Below are 16,088 nucleotides of genomic sequence, written 5' to 3' on the forward strand. Positions count from 1 at the left end.
CAGATATTGGTGTGATTCACCAAAATCCATATCAGAAACAAATGACAGGAGATCACTAAAGAATCAATATGAGATGTAAGAGGAGTAACACGGAGCATCATAGCTCTTTAAAAATTACAAGCTGAAGAATCTATGTGAGGAGGAGGTGGATAAGGACTGTAGTTGGGAGCCATCTCAATGATTGGAGAGTGCTAGTCAGGGGGGTAACAGAAGATCCACCATGAGTGCTTATGTCACTCGCCCTGAGAAAATCCATTGGTAATTCATTACTCTCCCTCTGTTAAAAGATAAAACCAAGAGCCATGTGAGTGGGCAAGCAACGCATCTTGATCTTTATGATTCAACAAATATGCTCAAAAGTCAAAATAAAATAAAATAATCTTCTCTTATTTAGTGGACCATCACGAAATAAATGTGCTTGTGTGCAAGTATCATCATCATAGCATTCTCATTTTTCTTGCCTTTTTACTGTTCGCCTAACCCTACGTCTGCAAAGAAAAAAAGCATGGGGCCAACTTTCCACCTTATAATGGGCCGAGTCTCAAGCAAAATTGATCATATGGGCTTATTTCACACGTAATGGAGGATTCGAATGGAACCCTACACTCCTGAAAAGGCAAAAGCAAAACGCCAAATAGCTCTTCCGCTTGTAGCTAATCAAAAGAATTATACAACAGCATTTTAATCAAAACGAGTAAAGACATTATAAGAAAACATGACTAAATAGTGATATCCGATACCATTTGGCCCACTCTAACTCTCTACCCACTAAACGTTTTTTAGTGATATCCTTGCTTTGTGTATCTTTTAAAATAATTGCTGAAGATATAATTTGTCAGGTTTAGTCATAGAGCCCAGTAAACAACACACACCACAACAAAATCTAGGGAAAAATAAAATAAATATAAAGAACAAAACCCCATACCAAGTGACTTCCCAGTCTTTCTCAGCTCTCTCTCTTCCACAACAACAAAGATCTTCACTCTTCACTAGATCCTCCCAAGAGTAGTGAGACTAGAAAGACCAAGAAACTGTAATGGATCTTTCTTCTCTTCGCGGCTCGTCTTCTCTGACACTGAGCTTCATAGTTCTGCTCTTAGCTTCCACAGGTGAGAGACCAGTTCTTGAGTGTTTCACTCTGTCTTTCACTCTCTCTCTCTCTCTCTCTCATTTGTTTTTCTTTATCCTTTTTTTTTCAGGTTCGTACGGTTCAACCTTCACATTCGCTAACCGGTGCGGCTTCACTGTCTGGCCTGGAATCCTAGCGAATGCCGGCTCACCTACTCTCTCCACCACCGGTTTTGAGCTCCCCAAGGGCACCTCACGCTCTCTCCAAGCCCCCACCGGCTGGTCCGGTCGTTTCTGGGCTCGCACCGGTTGCACCTTCGACGGTTCCGGCTCCGGTACCTGCAAAACCGGTGACTGCGGCTCGAACCAAGTCGAATGCGTCGGACTCGGCGCCGCGCCGCCGGTGACTCTCGCCGAGTTCACTCTAGGCACCGGAGGAGACGACTTTTACGACGTCAGCCTCGTCGACGGTTACAACCTTCCGATGATCGTCGAAGTCGCCGGTGGATCCGGGCAGTGTGCTACCACGGGCTGCACTTCCGACCTTAACCTCCAGTGCCCGGCCGAGCTTCGCTCCGGCGACGGTGACGCGTGTAGAAGCGCGTGCGAGGCGTTTCGGAGTCCTGAGTACTGCTGCAGCGGCGCGTACGCCACGCCGTCCACTTGTAGGCCTTCGGTTTACTCGGAGATGTTCAAAGCGGCGTGTCCTCGGTCCTACAGTTATGCTTACGACGATGCTACGAGCACTTTCACTTGCGCCGGGGGTGATTATACGGTGACGTTTTGCCCTTCTTCCCCAAGGTAAATGCCCTCGATTTTCTAACTATAATTAATATTATTCTTTGTTCAAAAAAGAAAATTAATATTATTCTTTGTTTTCCACAATTTGTGGGTTTTGTTTTTGAAAAATTGAAACTTTTGTCTGTTTAATGAGGTTTCGTAATAATTAAACTTAGGATATACTTACTTTCTTGTTGTTTAATGAATGATTTTTGGGTGCATGTTTTTCCTTTTTTAATGTAAAAGCTGAAGTTTGTTTCTCTTCTTTTCATAAACCACCGTTTGTAAAGGCAGAAAGATTCTCTTTGTTTTGTCAATAACGATGGATTTTCACGAGAAAGTTTATAGCAAATGTTCGCCAAAAATTCCAAACTTGTTTGAAAACACAAGTTGCATTATCTGAAAATTATAAGTTTATTGATTAGTGTTTGGTTTTTCTCGTTTATGTTAAGCAGTCAGAAATCAACAAGCTACCCAACGCCGGTATCAGACTCGTCGGCGACCTCACAAGGCTCCGACCCCGTTCCCGGTTCGGATACGGGTTACTCAGGTCAAGGTCAACAACAGTCTCAAGGTCAGGGTCAACAACAAGCTCAAGCTCAAGGTCAGGGTTATGCGTATGGGTCTCAGGGAACCGGGTCGCAGGGGGAGACGATGTTACAAGACGGATCATGGATGGCTGGTTTGGCCATGGGAGACTCGAGCAGATTAGCCGGCACTTCACTAGCAAGTCTACTCGCCGCATTTACCTTTGTGTTTCCGTTTATTTTCTTGTAGCATCATCATCTTGGACTTTCCCTTGCATTTGCATTTGTTTAATGTTAGACTGTCTTTGTTGATAATCAGTTTTTTTTTCCCTCAAGTAGGACTGCAACAATTTGGAGTTTTAGGTTGTTTTGTATTGGAACTTTGTGTGTGAGTCTGTTCTTGCTTCATCTGTCGTCTGTTTCATTTTCGACATTGTGAGATATGTTTTTGTGATCATTTAATCATCTCGAATGGGTTTGTTGTAGATCTAAAGCGCCAGAAATTAAGAAACGAACCCGTTAATTGAAATCAACATTTATTGTGTTGGTTGGTGTACTTAAATCTTGGAGAGTTAAATAAGTCTATATGATAATGTTGCCAGACACAAGCTGGACCTCACAGTTCATTGCAGTGTGTTTTGAATCATGCCACTTATCTTTTTTATTTACTTTTTGACGATTCTACTGATTTGATGTCTCCGTATGTCAGAAATTTCTATAAAAAATTTATAGAAGTTTTCCCACGCCACAGAGCAAAGTAGTGTCTCACTTCATGTCCTTTATTGAGCTGTTGTCACTTTTGTCTCCACTACCACCAGTACATTTAGTTTAAATTCATTTATAGATATTCCTAGACTTTAAGTGTATCTATCGACCATATAAGATTAGCAGAGCATCTTAACACATAAACACACGTTAGATTCGGAGCCTGACATGTTTGGTCTCAGGGTCTCGAGACAGCGAGAAAGACGAATTCACCGTTTTACCCTCGTATATGATGCTGACTTTATACTCTCCCAAAAATCCCAAGAAGCTGAAGGAACCATGGTCGTCCGTCTTTGCCTTAACTTCACCGGTAGTCCATTCTAGAAGCTTCTGATCCACCACGTCGCCGGCGGGAAGGTTGCGGAACTTATCGTCTGTGAGGCACATTTGGTAACAGCCATTAGGGTGAAGTGCGGTCCATAGAATTATACCGTTCACCGATGGGTGGGAGAATCCTTCACGTAACACTTGCTCCAAATAAATCGCCTGCAACACACATTGTAGTTTATTTGTTTTGCTATTATGAAAAAAATTCTTGTAGTTTTATCACCAAAGTGCTGATGAATGGTTCATTCCACTACTATAACCATGGTTCTGATACGAAAATATATAATTTATTACCAGAATGCAAATGACTCGTTCTCATGAATCAACTATATTATTTTTTTGTTAGCTAGTAACCACTTCGCATCCAAAATCGCGTCAATTAAACCGTAAAATGTAAATGAGAACAAAATGTAAACCGAGTTAAACCGGAAGTCAGCGTCAGCGAATGTTTACCTGAGTGCTGTGATCGAGGGTTGAGCTGATATCAATCTCAGTGAGCCATACAGGAAGCTCAAGCGTGGCGAGTTTGTCGAGGTTGGCTCTCATCAGCGCCACGTTAGGCCTCGTGAAATGACCCTCTAGCCCGACTCCGTCCATCCTCACCACACCTCCTCCGTCGTACCGTTCGAGCTCCCTGACCCTCGCTATGTACTCGTCAACCGTTGACCTCTCGTCGCTGCAAGTCTCCACCACGTTGAAATCGTTCAGAAACAGAGTCGCGAGCGAGTCGAGCTCACGCGCCGCCGCGAAGAATCCGTACGAAGCGTTCTTCCCCAGCCGGCTCTCGTAGAAGTCGAAGTGTAGCATCTCGTTGCTCACGTCCCAGTGCACGAACTCTCCTCTGTATCGTGTCATAAGGCTTCTTATACGTTGGTTAACCGCGGACCGGAGATCTTCCCCGGTTAGATTGCGAACCCACCCGGGAGTGTATCTGGGATCTTCCCAGAAGATGTTGTGGCCACGAGCGATGATCCTGTTGGCCCTGACGAAGTTCATCATCTGATCGGCGAATGTGTAGTTGAGTTCGCCTTGATGTGGCTCCGTCGCGTACCATTTCAGCTCGTTCTCGAACACCGTCGCGTCGAATCTCTTCACGAACCACTCCTGTGTAATAAACCGAATAATAACGTAACGTTGCATGAATTGTTATGGAGGCATAGCTGATGTAATAATAATGTAACGTTGCATAAATTGTTAGGGAAGTTACTTGGTAAGGAATGTTTCCGAGGATTGTTTTGGAGATAGCTGAACCAATGGGGAAGTCTTTAGAGATCTGCTCCACGTTCACCATTGCTCCGTCAACGCTCTCTCCGTTTTCTCCGGCCACGTGAATTGTCACTGCTCTTTTTCTCGCCTGAAAAAGTGTGTCCACATAAAGAATGAACTCTATAGTTTTCATATTCTTTTTTTTTTTTATTGTGTTAGAAAGTCTTGTAGGTGTGTTTACAGTGTTAATGAAGTAATCTTGGTTGTTCTTCCATTGGTCCTGCGTGAAGGGCTGAAGAGATGGACTCGCAACTTCTAATTGAGTTTTACCATCGTCGTTTGATGTCTGCATTATTAGGATTTTTTCAAACATTTAATTTTGATCATGTAACCAAATCTTTTGAGCATTTGGAAATTGGAATATACCTCAAAGAAGAGGATGGATAGCTGGGAAGGAGAGTCAAGAAGGAAGCCGCCTTTGAGGAAAGACCAGCAACCTTGTTTTGCAGATACAGAACCTACGCAGTTTAATGTGGCGTTGTCTGATCTCAACTTTGCTCTTACACGATCTGCTGATGCAGAACCAGCCTCTATCTTCACCCAAACTGTGTTTTTTTTTTTTAAATCAGTAGTCTCAAACCAATCAGATGATGGTTTCATTGAGTTTATTTAAATCAGAAGGGGAATGATAGATACTTAACTGGAGAAGCAATAGATGGTGTTTTGCGTGAGATTACGCAATATGTAAGCTGGTGTGTAGCGAGCACCAACGCTTCTGAGAGTGTCTCTGCCTGACGCAGAAGCTTCTTCGTCTTTCAGCATCCCTCCATTGTAAAGTGGTTTCTCTGGTTCTGCTCTACACTGCTCATTTCCGTTGTATTCTTTTTGTCAGAAATCAGTAGTACATGTTATGCATACTTTCTACATATGCGCAATTAATTTACAATATTAAATATATGTAACAATTCAGAGCTGAAAACCTGTGTATAGGCAGTAGAATCGTAGAAAGGTCCATCTGCACATGAAGATCAATTAAACATCTATCACACTAAAAAAGTCTTGTATATAATATTGCTTAGGATCGTATGTACCGTTTGAAGAAGAAACAAGTATGAAGGCGGTGTGGAGCGAATAAATGGCGCAGAAAATGAAACCAATGATGGAAGAATGTTTCATGATTCAGAGCAAGAACACAAAAAATCCTGAGATTTGAAAGGGAAAAGGAGAGAGAAAGAAATGAGTGGGGATGAAACCAAGGACGTGTCTTGATATGATTGGATGAAGGTGGTTACACCATTCCCTAATTTGGAAGAGTTTGATTCAGAGAGGGAACACAATATGACAGAACACACAGAACCTATTTAGTGAGTTCACGTGATGATATTGTTATACGCGAAGTCGGTGGGTTGTGTGTCAAAGTGCTTCATGTGAACTCGTGCTTTTATATACTCCTCTAGTACTGTCTTTCCCCACGGGAGGATGCTTTCACTTCAAGTTATTAACCCATTTTCGTACGTTTCTTTCTTTTGTGTTGGTGAGTGATATGAAAAAAACTAACGCCTGCAAAATTGAAGTGCACGCTCTTGTAGTCCCCACTCACCAGTCACCAGGGACCATTTTCCTCTCGCATGCGACGCTTTGGGCTATAATGGGCTCAGTTTCATTAAGCCCAATGGTCTCAAATAAGTCTTAATTGTTTTTTTATCTCAAGCCCGTTTTTAACACTCAGATGGACTCTGGCTTTTCTCTCGTCTAAAATGCTTTATGATTACAAATGTTCTACAATATCCTGTTCCGACAGAGTAACAGTACATAACGGTGTATCAATATGAGAACCAGTAAGAAACCATTGATTGGCATCTGCATGTGCTAAAGCATGTGCTACTTTGTTGATGCTAAACCAGATGGACTCTGTTTTGTTTTTTTCAGTTTTGGTCAAAGGATCTACTATACATAGGGATTATTAATGGTTTTCTTCCTGCATTTTACTTTGGAAATAATGTTGAAAAGACAATAAAAATATTTTAATGCGACAACACTTATGTAATAAAAGTCATTTTCAATTACATAACTTTTTGGACGGTCTAATACGTAATGATTATTTTTTAAAAATATAAAGAATTTCTGGTGGCGATCATCTTCGCTTCGCCGCTTGGGCGGTGGTCGTAGTTTTACTAATTAACTGTGATTAACCGCAAATGATAATTCTCGTCTCGTCGTCTTCTGCTACTGTCACCTTCTCCACTTTTTTAGCTCATCTTCTTCTCCACAGAGGCTGAGCTTTATCACCTCTCTCTATCTCCGACCATGGCTGCAGACGACGGCGACCCCACAAAATTCGCCGCGATCTACGACACCTCCTCCCCTCTTCTCTCTAAACCCTCCACGTCCTCAGCTCTCGATTCCCCGCGTCGAAGTGATCCCGAATCCGACCCGACACAGTTTCTCCAGATCTCTTACAACTTCGGTCCCAGACCTTTCAAAGACATCACTTTCCTTCTCCTCTTCGACCTCTTCGTCTTCTCCACCTTCGGTTTCGGCATCTTCTCGATTTTCCACAGGAACACTGATTACGGCAACCCCTCTTCCTTCACCTACGACCTCTCCTCCAGCTCTTGCGTCAAAGTCTCCACCTTTGAGAGTGTTTCGAATAGTTTCTGGGCCTCTGATCCGGTCTTCGAGAAGGATTTGATCTGGACCCTTGTCGTGACGCTGGTTCTAAGCGCACCCTTTTGTTTCCTCCTCCTGCTTCTGCTCAAACACTACACTAAGCAGATAGTCTACGCTTGTTTACCTCTCTTCGTCCTGTTCCCGATCTTCTTCAATCTCTACTGGTTCGTCGCTTGTACTCTCTCCTCTTCTTGCAGCGACGCCCTCCCTCTAGCTTACAGAATCTTCATCCTAGTCTTCGTTTTCTTGATCGTCGGGATCCTCGTCTGGATCATAGTAGCGAACTGGCACAGGATCGAGCTCACTATCCAGATCATCGGCGTCGCCTCGGATGCCTTGTCCGAAAACTTGAAGCTTTTTGTCGTGTTGCCGTTCCTCATCCTCGGGTTGGTGGTGTACTATGCGCCGATTGTGGTGTTCTTGGTGTTTGCTAGGTTTAACGGCGAGTTTGTGCCCAAGGAGGTGGATGGTGGTGGTGGTGGATACTTTTGTGAGTGGAAGGAAGATTCTTGGGTTCCTGCTTATTACGCTCTTGCTGTTTTGACTATGATCTGGTCTCTTGCTGTTATGGTGGAAATGCAAGTTTATGTTATCAGTGGAGCTATTGCTCAGTGGTATTTCTCCAAGGATGACTCGTTGCCTAAGAAATGTATACGGAGCTCTTTGAGGTGATTGTGATTCCTCCACACAATGTCTTTTGATTCGTTTAGTTTCTGTGCAGTGTTTTTGCTTACACATGATGGCTCTTAGTTCAAAATTTAAGTTTGTGTCACTATTTTCTTGTGGTTTTTGTTTTAGATTTGAGTGTAGGAAGGTCTTGTTTTAAGGTCTTGACCATGATTAACCCCGGTCTGTTAACTGGGGTTCTTAGCTTTGCTTAAGAGACGGTTTTTTAGCTTTTTTTAAAAAAATTAACTAAGAAAAGGTAAGAACTGGCTCGTAAATAAGAAATATAAAAACCATCTTTTAGCCGAAAAATGTAGAAAAAAAAAAAATGTCATATCATGAGTTAATAATCCCGGTTAAGAGACCAGGGTTAATCATGCTCTTAGTTGTGTTGTTACTTTGAATTTGAAAAGATAAAAGCAAATTCTGGAAAAAAAAAAAAAAAAACAGAACCAAAACTGTACTAGTCTCTGAATATGTTGTGCTGAGTCTTACTCTGGTTTCACATCTCTGTTGTCTCTCTTCAGGAACGCATTTGGTCAATCCTTTGGTACAATATGTCTGTCAGGAATACTCATAGGCGTTGTCCGTGTTGTCCGAGCCATTGTGGACAACGCGAGAGAAGAGAACACGCAAGGCATGGTCAACTTTGTTCTCCGATGCTGCGCAAACGCTTTGCTTGGAGCTTTTGACTATCTCAACAAGTTCACCATCAACTTTGCTGCGATAACAGGCGAATCTTATTGCACCTCTGCCAAAATGACTTACGAGCTGTTAAGACGCAACCTGCTCTCAGCTGTTTTTGTGGAAACGGTTTCCACTAGAATCCTAACCGGGATTGTCTTTGTCCTCTCAGCCGCTTATGCGGTCGCGGTGAGTATTAAAAAAAAAAACTTGTGCTTATTCTCAGTCACTACTAACCAAAACCTTTGAGTTTTACTAATTTTGCGGGTGTTTGATGACTAAACCAGACGTGGGTTGTTCTGAGAGGAGTGAGTAGCTTGGGTGTAGATTCGTACTTGGTGGCTATTCTGGCGTGGCTCTTGCTGACTGTGGTCTTGGCTTTCTTTGTACATGTTCTTGATAATGTGATAGACACGATCTATGTATGTTACGCTATAGATCGAGACAAGGGAGATGTGTGTAAGCAGGAAGTTCACGAGGTGTATGTTCACTTGCCGATCAGCAGAAGCTCAAGATCTGCCCTCATCCCAAATGCTCTTAATCCATAGAAGAAGAACATGATATCCCAATATTGTCTCGGCTTGTTTTTTTTTTTTTTTTTAACAATTTGTTTTTCACCATTGTAAATTCCTGAGTAGAGTGGATCTGGTGAATTGTCGTTTGTATCATGAGGATTATATTGGGTAATTTTGAATAAAAGTCAAGAGTTTTAGGAATAAACTGTAAGGTGGTGTATTTGGGTATTGGTTTGGTTTATTTGGTATTCGGTTTTCTGATTCTAGATATATAGAATCTGTTTGGGTATTTAAAAAATGCGGTTTAGATTCAGTTAACCGGTGGAATGGATTAAAAAATTAAAAATTTGAGTTTTTTGATTTAAAAATGAGTTTTCAGATTTTCTGATAAATATTTGGGTATATAAATAATTTTAAATATTTTGGATAAATATATTTGGATCATTCAGTTTTACATAATCTGGTTTATTCATAATATTTTTGAAAATATTTGATCGTTTTAAAATTAAATATTTATAAGTATACAAAATTTATTATAAAAATTTGGATAATTTTTTTTATCAGCGAAAAATTCGGATATATATTTGGTTCGTTTTCAGTTTTTCAATTCTGAAAATATAGGATCAAAACCTGAGTAAACTTTTGTTTTTAGGTTTGGTTCGGTTGTCCGATTCCCGGACAAATAAGCCCGTTCCTATGTGGTGGTCTATATTTCAATTTGTTCTGTTTTTTCTATAAACAAATATCAACCCCCAATGTGGGCAAAATTGTTACCATCGAGTAAATTGTGGCAAAAACTAAAATAAACAAAAATACAAGGATCTTAAAAGAGGAAAGTAAAATATTAAGAAGCACAAAGCGCTTATCGTCGGTCTAAATCTCCAGAAGGTACCTGACTTTCTCTCTACGGCGACGCAATTTGAAGAAGAAGCTTCTCTCTCTCTCTCGACACAATGGTTCTCGAGGTGATTTTCGAATTCTGATTTCGATCTCTTCATCGATCTCTCCTTGTTTTGATTTCGCTGTGTTTTGATTTTATGCGTAGGCGACTATGATCTGCATCGACAACTCCGAGTGGATGCGAAACGGAGATTACTCTCCATCTAGGTTACAGGCTCAAACCGAAGCTGTCAATCTTCTCTGTGGGGCCAAAACCCAGGTAAAGTTGAACACTTTGATTCAATTAGGGTTTTGGATTGTTCCTTTTGGCTGTTATTTAGGGATCTTTCGTTTTTGCAATTGCAGTCGAATCCGGAGAACACTGTGGGGATCTTGACGATGGCAGGGAAAGGAGTTAGAGTTTTGACAACTCCTACCTCTGATCTTGGCAAGATTCTTGCGTGTATGCACGGTAAGTGTCTACTGAAAGCAACTGGAAGGGGTGTTTTTTTTTAGAACTTCAGTTTTGCTAACTTGATCCAATCTCTTCAGGGCTGGATGTGGGAGGAGAGATTAACTTAACAGCAGCGATCCAGATTGCTCAGCTAGCTCTTAAGCATCGTCAGAACAAGAATCAACGCCAAAGGATTATAGTTTTCGCTGGAAGGTACTTACTCACTTTCTTGTTGTGTGCTTTTGTTTGTTCTTTTTATTAATATTACAGGTATCTGATGTTTGTGTTGTGATTCTTTTTTTTTTTCTTTTAGCCCAATCAAGTATGAAAAGAAGGCATTGGAGGTTGTTGGGAAAAGGCTCAAGAAGAATAGTGTCTCTCTTGACATTGTCAATTTTGGAGATGATGATGATGAGGAAAAGCCTCAGAAACTGGAGGCCCTTCTTGCAGCTGTTAATAATAATGACGGTAGCCACATTGTTCATGTTCCTTCTGGAGCCAATGCTCTCTCTGATGTGCTTCTCAGGTATCTTCAACTTTCTTCCTTGCTTAGACGTCTGTGGTTAGATACATTGTAGTTGGAACAGCTCATACATTATCCAGGTTGAGAAGAGCATTGCATGTGGTTTGCTTTAGGTTTATGAGCTCTGTAGTTTTTTTAAAGAACTTTGTTTTTTAATCTATACGTGTTGTTACTAGTTACCACTGTGTCTCTTGTTGAAACTATCTTTGTAATGTGTTTAACGCTTGAATTTTCTTGCAGCACACCTGTATTCACTGGTGATGAGGGTGCAAGTGGGTATGTTTCTGCGGCAGCGGCTGCAGCTGCAGCAGGTGGGGACTTTGACTTTGGTGTGGATCCAAATATCGACCCAGAGCTTGCTCTCGCCCTTCGAGTCTCCATGGAGGAGGAGAGAGCAAGGCAAGAGGCTGCTGCTAAGAAGGCAGCCGATGAGGCAGGTCAGAAAGACGGGGATACAGCTTCTGCCTCGCAGGAGACGGTTGCTAGGACAACCGAGAAGAACGCTGAACCAATGGTTAGTCGTTAGTCCCTAGCCTTCTTAGTAGTATAGCTTTACTATATAGCCTCACGCGGACATTGTTTATCAAACAACTTTTTAAAAAAGATTATCAAAATTGTTGTGGCAGGATGAGGACAACGCATTGCTAGATCAGGCAATTGCTATGTCCGTAGGTGATGTAAACATGTCAGAAGCGGCGGATGAGGACCAGGATTTGGCTTTAGGTGAGTAGAGTTGTGTGGTAAAATCATATTTGTGTCTATCAAAATTAGCCTTTACTTCTAAATGGAACATTTTGAAGATAAATTGTGATTCCTTCGGGTGATTTGAGAAAAAAACATGCCCTTATATTTGCGATGATCCATGTGCAGCTCTGCAAATGTCAATGAGTGGGGAAGAGTCAGGTGAAGCAACGGGTGCTGGAAACCTCTTAGGAGATCAAGCCTTCATATCATCTGTGCTCTCATCGGTAAGCTTTTACTTAAATAAACGTCATGATTTTTGACAAGCAAAATGAAAGAGGAAAGTAGATCGGTCCTAACTGTTTGTGAACACACAGCTTCCAGGGGTGGATCCGAATGATCCAGCGGTTCAGGCGCTGCTAGCGTCTCTGCCAGACGAATCAAAGGTGCGTCTTACATTGGTTTGAACATGTTTTATCGGTTGATAAAGAAGATTCTGTGATTAAATGTATTGTGTTAAAATTTGCAGCGTAATGAGGAAGAGAGTAACAGCAAAGGTGAGGATGAGAAGAAGTGAAGAAGGAAACAGACGTATCATGATGGCTCTCAATAAAATGCTTCTCCCTTTGGTTTTGTTTTGATAGAGAGATCATATGAGACTGAAGAACTCTCTTATTAATCTCTGCCTTATGACCTTTGTTTGCTCTCACACTTTTTCATTAATGTTATTTGTTGGTTTTAAGAAATAGGTTCAGTCGTCTGCCTGAACCCCTGTAGAAAAAAAAAACAGTTACTAAACCGATAAAATCTGCAAGGGGAAAATACAATTTCACTTTACCACACACAAAGAATACAAGTTTGATGAGAAACTATTAGAAGAGATCAATACAGATCCCAAACATATGAGATAAGGAAGCCTGAGGCCAAGTTTTAAGATCGGACCGGCCTAACCAATATTTATAGCAAAAGAGAAAAATTAGTTACACAATTTTGTTTTTCCTTTATATAGCAAATTAGCAATAGTAGGGAAAAGACAAAAGGAGTCACAAGACTCACAACTACAATATTAAAAAGAAATAAAAATCTGATAGAAGCTTCTATTGCATCTACCAAACATCTTTGAAAAGTGGGTTTAAAATATAACAATTTTAAATTAAAATTAAAATTAAGCAAAAGCTTTTAGAAAGAAGAGTAGGCAGGTGCGTCTGTCTTCTTCACTTGTGTGGTCATCTTCTTCTTTTTTTTTTGTCTTTTTCCCTTTTCTCCTTATCCTCAGTTCTCGCCACTCTTCTCTTCCATCCCTGTCATTTCCAAATATACTATCAATGTACGACGATAATCCAGACTTTCGAAATGTAAGCACTCAAAACGAAAAATTTCCATATCAAAATACTAAGAAAACATGTAAAATTTTGGTTAGACTGTTAGTTGTTGGTACCAGGGCAATATGTCCTTATACCATCATTATTCAGTTCGTCTATTCAACAGAATGATGTATCCCATGCTTAAGCCCCGGTGCAAGTAAAGTCGTCACAATTAGTATTTCCCAGCAACTTATTGATCATAAACCCTTTATCAAAAAAAAAAAAACTTATTGATCACGTAATCAAATATATAATTCAGAAGTTTTGGGAGATTAACGAACATATCCAACACGGGTCTAATAAGCATCTGACGGTAATTTTTTTTCTTTTTTACTTGACGAGACATGACTTTTCTAAATTCAAGCCCCATTCTATATGCATGCATATATGAGCAAGGTATATTGCATGTGTGGTATCATATGCATGCATGTGTGATTGTGGATACATGTATATGTCTAAATGCATCGAAAATTCGCAAGTGGACAAAAGATGATGAATGGTTGGTATATAGGTAGGTAAGAAGATAGGTAGTGAGAAATAAATAGAGTTTGGTAGAAGAAAGGGTCCATTGGTTTGGTTGTTTGCTTCCTTCATTTAAGTTATTTATATCTAATATTAATGTTGCTCCCACAATTTATCTACAAGCCTCACTCTCCATTTGCCATAAATCGGTTGGATTTATTTCCATTCCATATTCTTCATATATAGATCTTTTGTTAGAGAGCTTAATTAACAAAATACCATCCTTTATAATCCGAGTATTATGCTGAAACCATATACTGCTAATCTCCTTATATGGCTTATCTCCAACATTGAATAATGAGTTTTTTGGGCAACCAACCTATAACTGCATAAATTAATCTCAACCATAAGAAATAATATCTTATCAGTTGTATAATATTTTATTTGTTTCTAAATAAGTTTCACTTTGGCATTTTTTACACAGATTAATAAAATGACGAAAATATATGTAAATTTTTATTAATTACATCTCTCTGACCAATAATATTAGAGATAAATAAAATTATCTATAAAATCAATTCAGTTTACAATTAGTTTTCACCTGAAAATAAATATAATTTGTATTAAAATTGTAAATTGACATTTTTGTGTAATAAAGAAAAAAAATAAAATGATACTTATTATGAAATAAAACAGACGGAGTATAATTTTTTCTATTGTTGAGAAGAGATCGATCTGCACTCCTTGATTATAGGTTAGTTTATTTAATGCAGAAACTATTTTAAAAAATAGGTTAGTCTAAGCATTTAAAACTACTAAACTGAAACTATGTTGATTTCTTTATGGAAATTTATCCTATATAATTCCTGGATCCGGTACATTTTTTAACGGTTTAAATCAGGTACATATTTAATATTATTCCAATTAAAAGTTTAGCTGAGTAAGAAAATATGTTCTATATATATTTAAATTCCAACAGTAAAAAAATTTCATACAAACTGATGAATAATAGTGTTACCTTCAAATTAATTCTCTAGGCAAAAAAAAAGAAAAGTGTGTACAGTTACGCACTAAGCATAACTTGACAAAATATTATATCATCTCCAAACTTCGAAAACCTAAAAGAGAAGTAGTAGTCTCTCTCGTTGCCAACCCTAAAAAATCGAATCCGTTGCTGATGTCACTCCCCTTGCCACTGCCGCTGCTACCTCCAACTACATCGCACCTCATGCTTCCGCACCTGCACTCCATGCCGTTTATCATCCCTAAACTGCACCTGAAACACCTCGCCCTTGTTGACTTTCCCTCTCCCACGACCAAGACTTGATGACGATGATCAACAACATCAGGAAGACTGATCCTGAGCTCAAGATTCAGATCTGGCAACTTTGCTTCAATCGGGGACTCGTCTTTTTCCTCTTTGAACGTAAGCATTGAAATTTCTCTGGCTTTACTTGGAAACTTGTGCTTTCCATCTTTGGAGTAGAAGTGAAGGATATGTGAATGGTGTTATTCGTTATTGCTTCTAGCTGTGTAGGTTTAGAATCATGAGAAGCTGATGATGATTCTTGGACTGGTCTATGAGTCGTTGGATCGATCCCTCTGTTTATAAGCTTTCTTCGTATATGTGTGTTCCAATAATTCTTTATCTCGTTATCTGTTCTTCCCGGTAATCTCCCGGCAATAAGCGACCATCTATATATCAACAAAAATAATATAGCTACAAGTTTAGCATAATTCTTTTTGTTTGCATGAATTTTTTTTTTTTTAAAGTCACTAGCCATAGACTATAAGTACTCACTTGTTTCCAAGAAGGCTATGGAGCTTGATTATGAGCTCGTCCTCTTCCTCGGTGAAGTTTCCACGCTTAAGGTCAGGCCGGAGATAGTTGATCCACCGGAGACGGCAGCTTTTGCCACACCGAAGAAGGCCGGCGGCTTTGGGGAGAGATCTCCAGCAGCCTTCGCCATGAGCTTTAATGTAAGCTGTGAGCCTCTCGTCCTCTTCTTTCGTCCATGCTCCTTTGTTTGTGTGAGCTTTCTCGCAACACGGTGACCTTCCCATACTTCTTTTCTCTTTCTTTCTGTTTTCTTTGTTTCTTTCTTGATATGAAAATCTTACATATATAAATAAAAAGAGGTATGAATTATTCAAGTGTGTTATTGTTAACTTTATATGTATACTGGGAATTGGCTTTTAGCGAGGGTTTTTGCTAAAAGGGTATAAGGGACTAACTTGTTTTTTTGGGTAGTGGAAGAGGACATTTGGTGGGTGCACTTGGGTTTTGGGTTTCGTTGAAGGTTTCAAAGCTTTGGTGTATAGTTTATATAGGGTTTTGACTTAAAGCTAGATGATAAGGAGTAGAGGTAGAGAGAGAGAAATAGAGAGTTGAAACTTTAACATATAATTTGCTTCTAGATGTGAGTTGGTGGGATGGATTTGAATGAGTAGGGTATATGGTGGGCCTTTCGTTTTGGTACAATAAGTGGAGAAGCTTGACATATATTGGCATCATGG

The 16,088-nt window shown here is 40.0% G+C and overlaps 5 protein-coding genes across 5 annotated transcripts; 3 read left to right on the plus strand and 2 right to left on the minus strand.

Annotated features, from left to right (window-relative positions):
* Window positions 1-846: 846 nt before the first annotated feature.
* LOC108823120 (thaumatin-like protein 1) lies at window positions 847-2,860 on the plus strand. The gene is made up of 3 exons (XM_018596381.2): window positions 847-1,109; window positions 1,200-1,869; window positions 2,304-2,860. Exons 1-3 carry the CDS (start codon window positions 1,037-1,039, stop codon window positions 2,623-2,625), a joined length of 1,065 nt encoding a protein of 354 aa, XP_018451883.2. The 5' UTR covers window positions 847-1,036; the 3' UTR covers window positions 2,626-2,860.
* On the minus strand, window positions 2,800-6,201 carry LOC130502597 (endo-1,4-beta-xylanase 5-like). The gene is made up of 9 exons (XM_056997340.1): window positions 6,031-6,201; window positions 5,765-5,875; window positions 5,654-5,688; window positions 5,375-5,534; window positions 5,100-5,278; window positions 4,915-5,019; window positions 4,675-4,821; window positions 3,921-4,571; window positions 2,800-3,626 (listed from the first exon to the last, which is right to left on the minus strand). Exons 2-9 carry the CDS (start codon window positions 5,847-5,849, stop codon window positions 3,291-3,293), a joined length of 1,698 nt encoding a protein of 565 aa, XP_056853320.1. The 5' UTR covers window positions 5,850-5,875; window positions 6,031-6,201; the 3' UTR covers window positions 2,800-3,290.
* A 583-nt stretch (window positions 6,202-6,784) lies between these two features.
* Window positions 6,785-9,413, plus strand: LOC108822845 (uncharacterized). Its single transcript, XM_018596029.2, has 3 exons — window positions 6,785-8,011; window positions 8,537-8,882; window positions 8,981-9,413. Exons 1-3 carry the CDS (start codon window positions 6,981-6,983, stop codon window positions 9,239-9,241), a joined length of 1,638 nt encoding a protein of 545 aa, XP_018451531.2. The 5' UTR covers window positions 6,785-6,980; the 3' UTR covers window positions 9,242-9,413.
* Window positions 9,414-10,014: 601 nt separating this feature from the next.
* Window positions 10,015-12,491, plus strand: LOC130502596 (26S proteasome non-ATPase regulatory subunit 4 homolog). Its single transcript, XM_056997339.1, has 10 exons — window positions 10,015-10,173; window positions 10,254-10,367; window positions 10,454-10,559; window positions 10,640-10,754; window positions 10,855-11,067; window positions 11,305-11,578; window positions 11,691-11,787; window positions 11,935-12,032; window positions 12,123-12,191; window positions 12,275-12,491. The coding sequence occupies exons 1-10, from the start codon at window positions 10,162-10,164 to the stop codon at window positions 12,320-12,322; spliced, it is 1,146 nt and encodes a 381-aa protein (XP_056853319.1). The 5' UTR covers window positions 10,015-10,161; the 3' UTR covers window positions 12,323-12,491.
* A 2,017-nt stretch (window positions 12,492-14,508) lies between these two features.
* Window positions 14,509-15,783, minus strand: LOC108819137 (transcription repressor MYB4). Its single transcript, XM_018592126.2, is given in 3 exon segments — window positions 14,509-15,037; window positions 15,040-15,266; window positions 15,373-15,783. Coding segments are annotated over 3 exon segments (864 nt in total). The 5' UTR covers window positions 15,636-15,783; the 3' UTR covers window positions 14,509-14,663.
* Between the last annotated feature and the right edge of the window lie 305 nt (window positions 15,784-16,088).

The sequence above is a fragment of the Raphanus sativus genome, unplaced genomic scaffold (assembly GCF_000801105.2).
Source record: "Raphanus sativus cultivar WK10039 unplaced genomic scaffold, ASM80110v3 Scaffold0600, whole genome shotgun sequence".
Taxonomy (NCBI): domain Eukaryota; kingdom Viridiplantae; phylum Streptophyta; class Magnoliopsida; order Brassicales; family Brassicaceae; genus Raphanus; species Raphanus sativus.

Bases quoted from the DNA above. Each gene is read 5' to 3' on its own strand.
- LOC108823120 (XM_018596381.2), top strand. From the start codon at position 1,037: ATGGATCTTTCTTCTCTTCGCGGCTCGTCTTCTCTGACACTGAGCTTC. The intron at 1,110-1,199 runs GTGAGAGACCAG...TTTTTTTTTCAG, and splicing joins TCTGCTCTTAGCTTCCACAG to GTTCGTACGGTTCAACCTTC. The intron at 1,870-2,303 runs GTAAATGCCCTC...TATGTTAAGCAG, and splicing joins TTTTGCCCTTCTTCCCCAAG to TCAGAAATCAACAAGCTACC.
- LOC130502597 (XM_056997340.1), bottom strand. From the start codon at position 5,849: ATGAAACATTCTTCCATCATTGGTTTCATTTTCTGCGCCATTTATTCG. The intron at 5,279-5,374 runs GTTAAGTATCTA...AAAAAAACACAG, and splicing joins CACCATCTATTGCTTCTCCA to TTTGGGTGAAGATAGAGGCT. The intron at 4,822-4,914 runs GTAAACACACCT...ACACTTTTTCAG, and splicing joins AAGATTACTTCATTAACACT to GCGAGAAAAAGAGCAGTGAC.
- LOC108822845 (XM_018596029.2), top strand. From the start codon at position 6,981: ATGGCTGCAGACGACGGCGACCCCACAAAATTCGCCGCGATCTACGAC. The intron at 8,012-8,536 runs GTGATTGTGATT...GTCTCTCTTCAG, and splicing joins TGTATACGGAGCTCTTTGAG to GAACGCATTTGGTCAATCCT. The intron at 8,883-8,980 runs GTGAGTATTAAA...TGACTAAACCAG, and splicing joins CAGCCGCTTATGCGGTCGCG to ACGTGGGTTGTTCTGAGAGG.
- LOC130502596 (XM_056997339.1), top strand. The intron at 11,068-11,304 runs GTATCTTCAACT...ATTTTCTTGCAG, and splicing joins CTCTCTGATGTGCTTCTCAG to CACACCTGTATTCACTGGTG. The intron at 11,788-11,934 runs GTGAGTAGAGTT...ATCCATGTGCAG, and splicing joins GGACCAGGATTTGGCTTTAG to CTCTGCAAATGTCAATGAGT.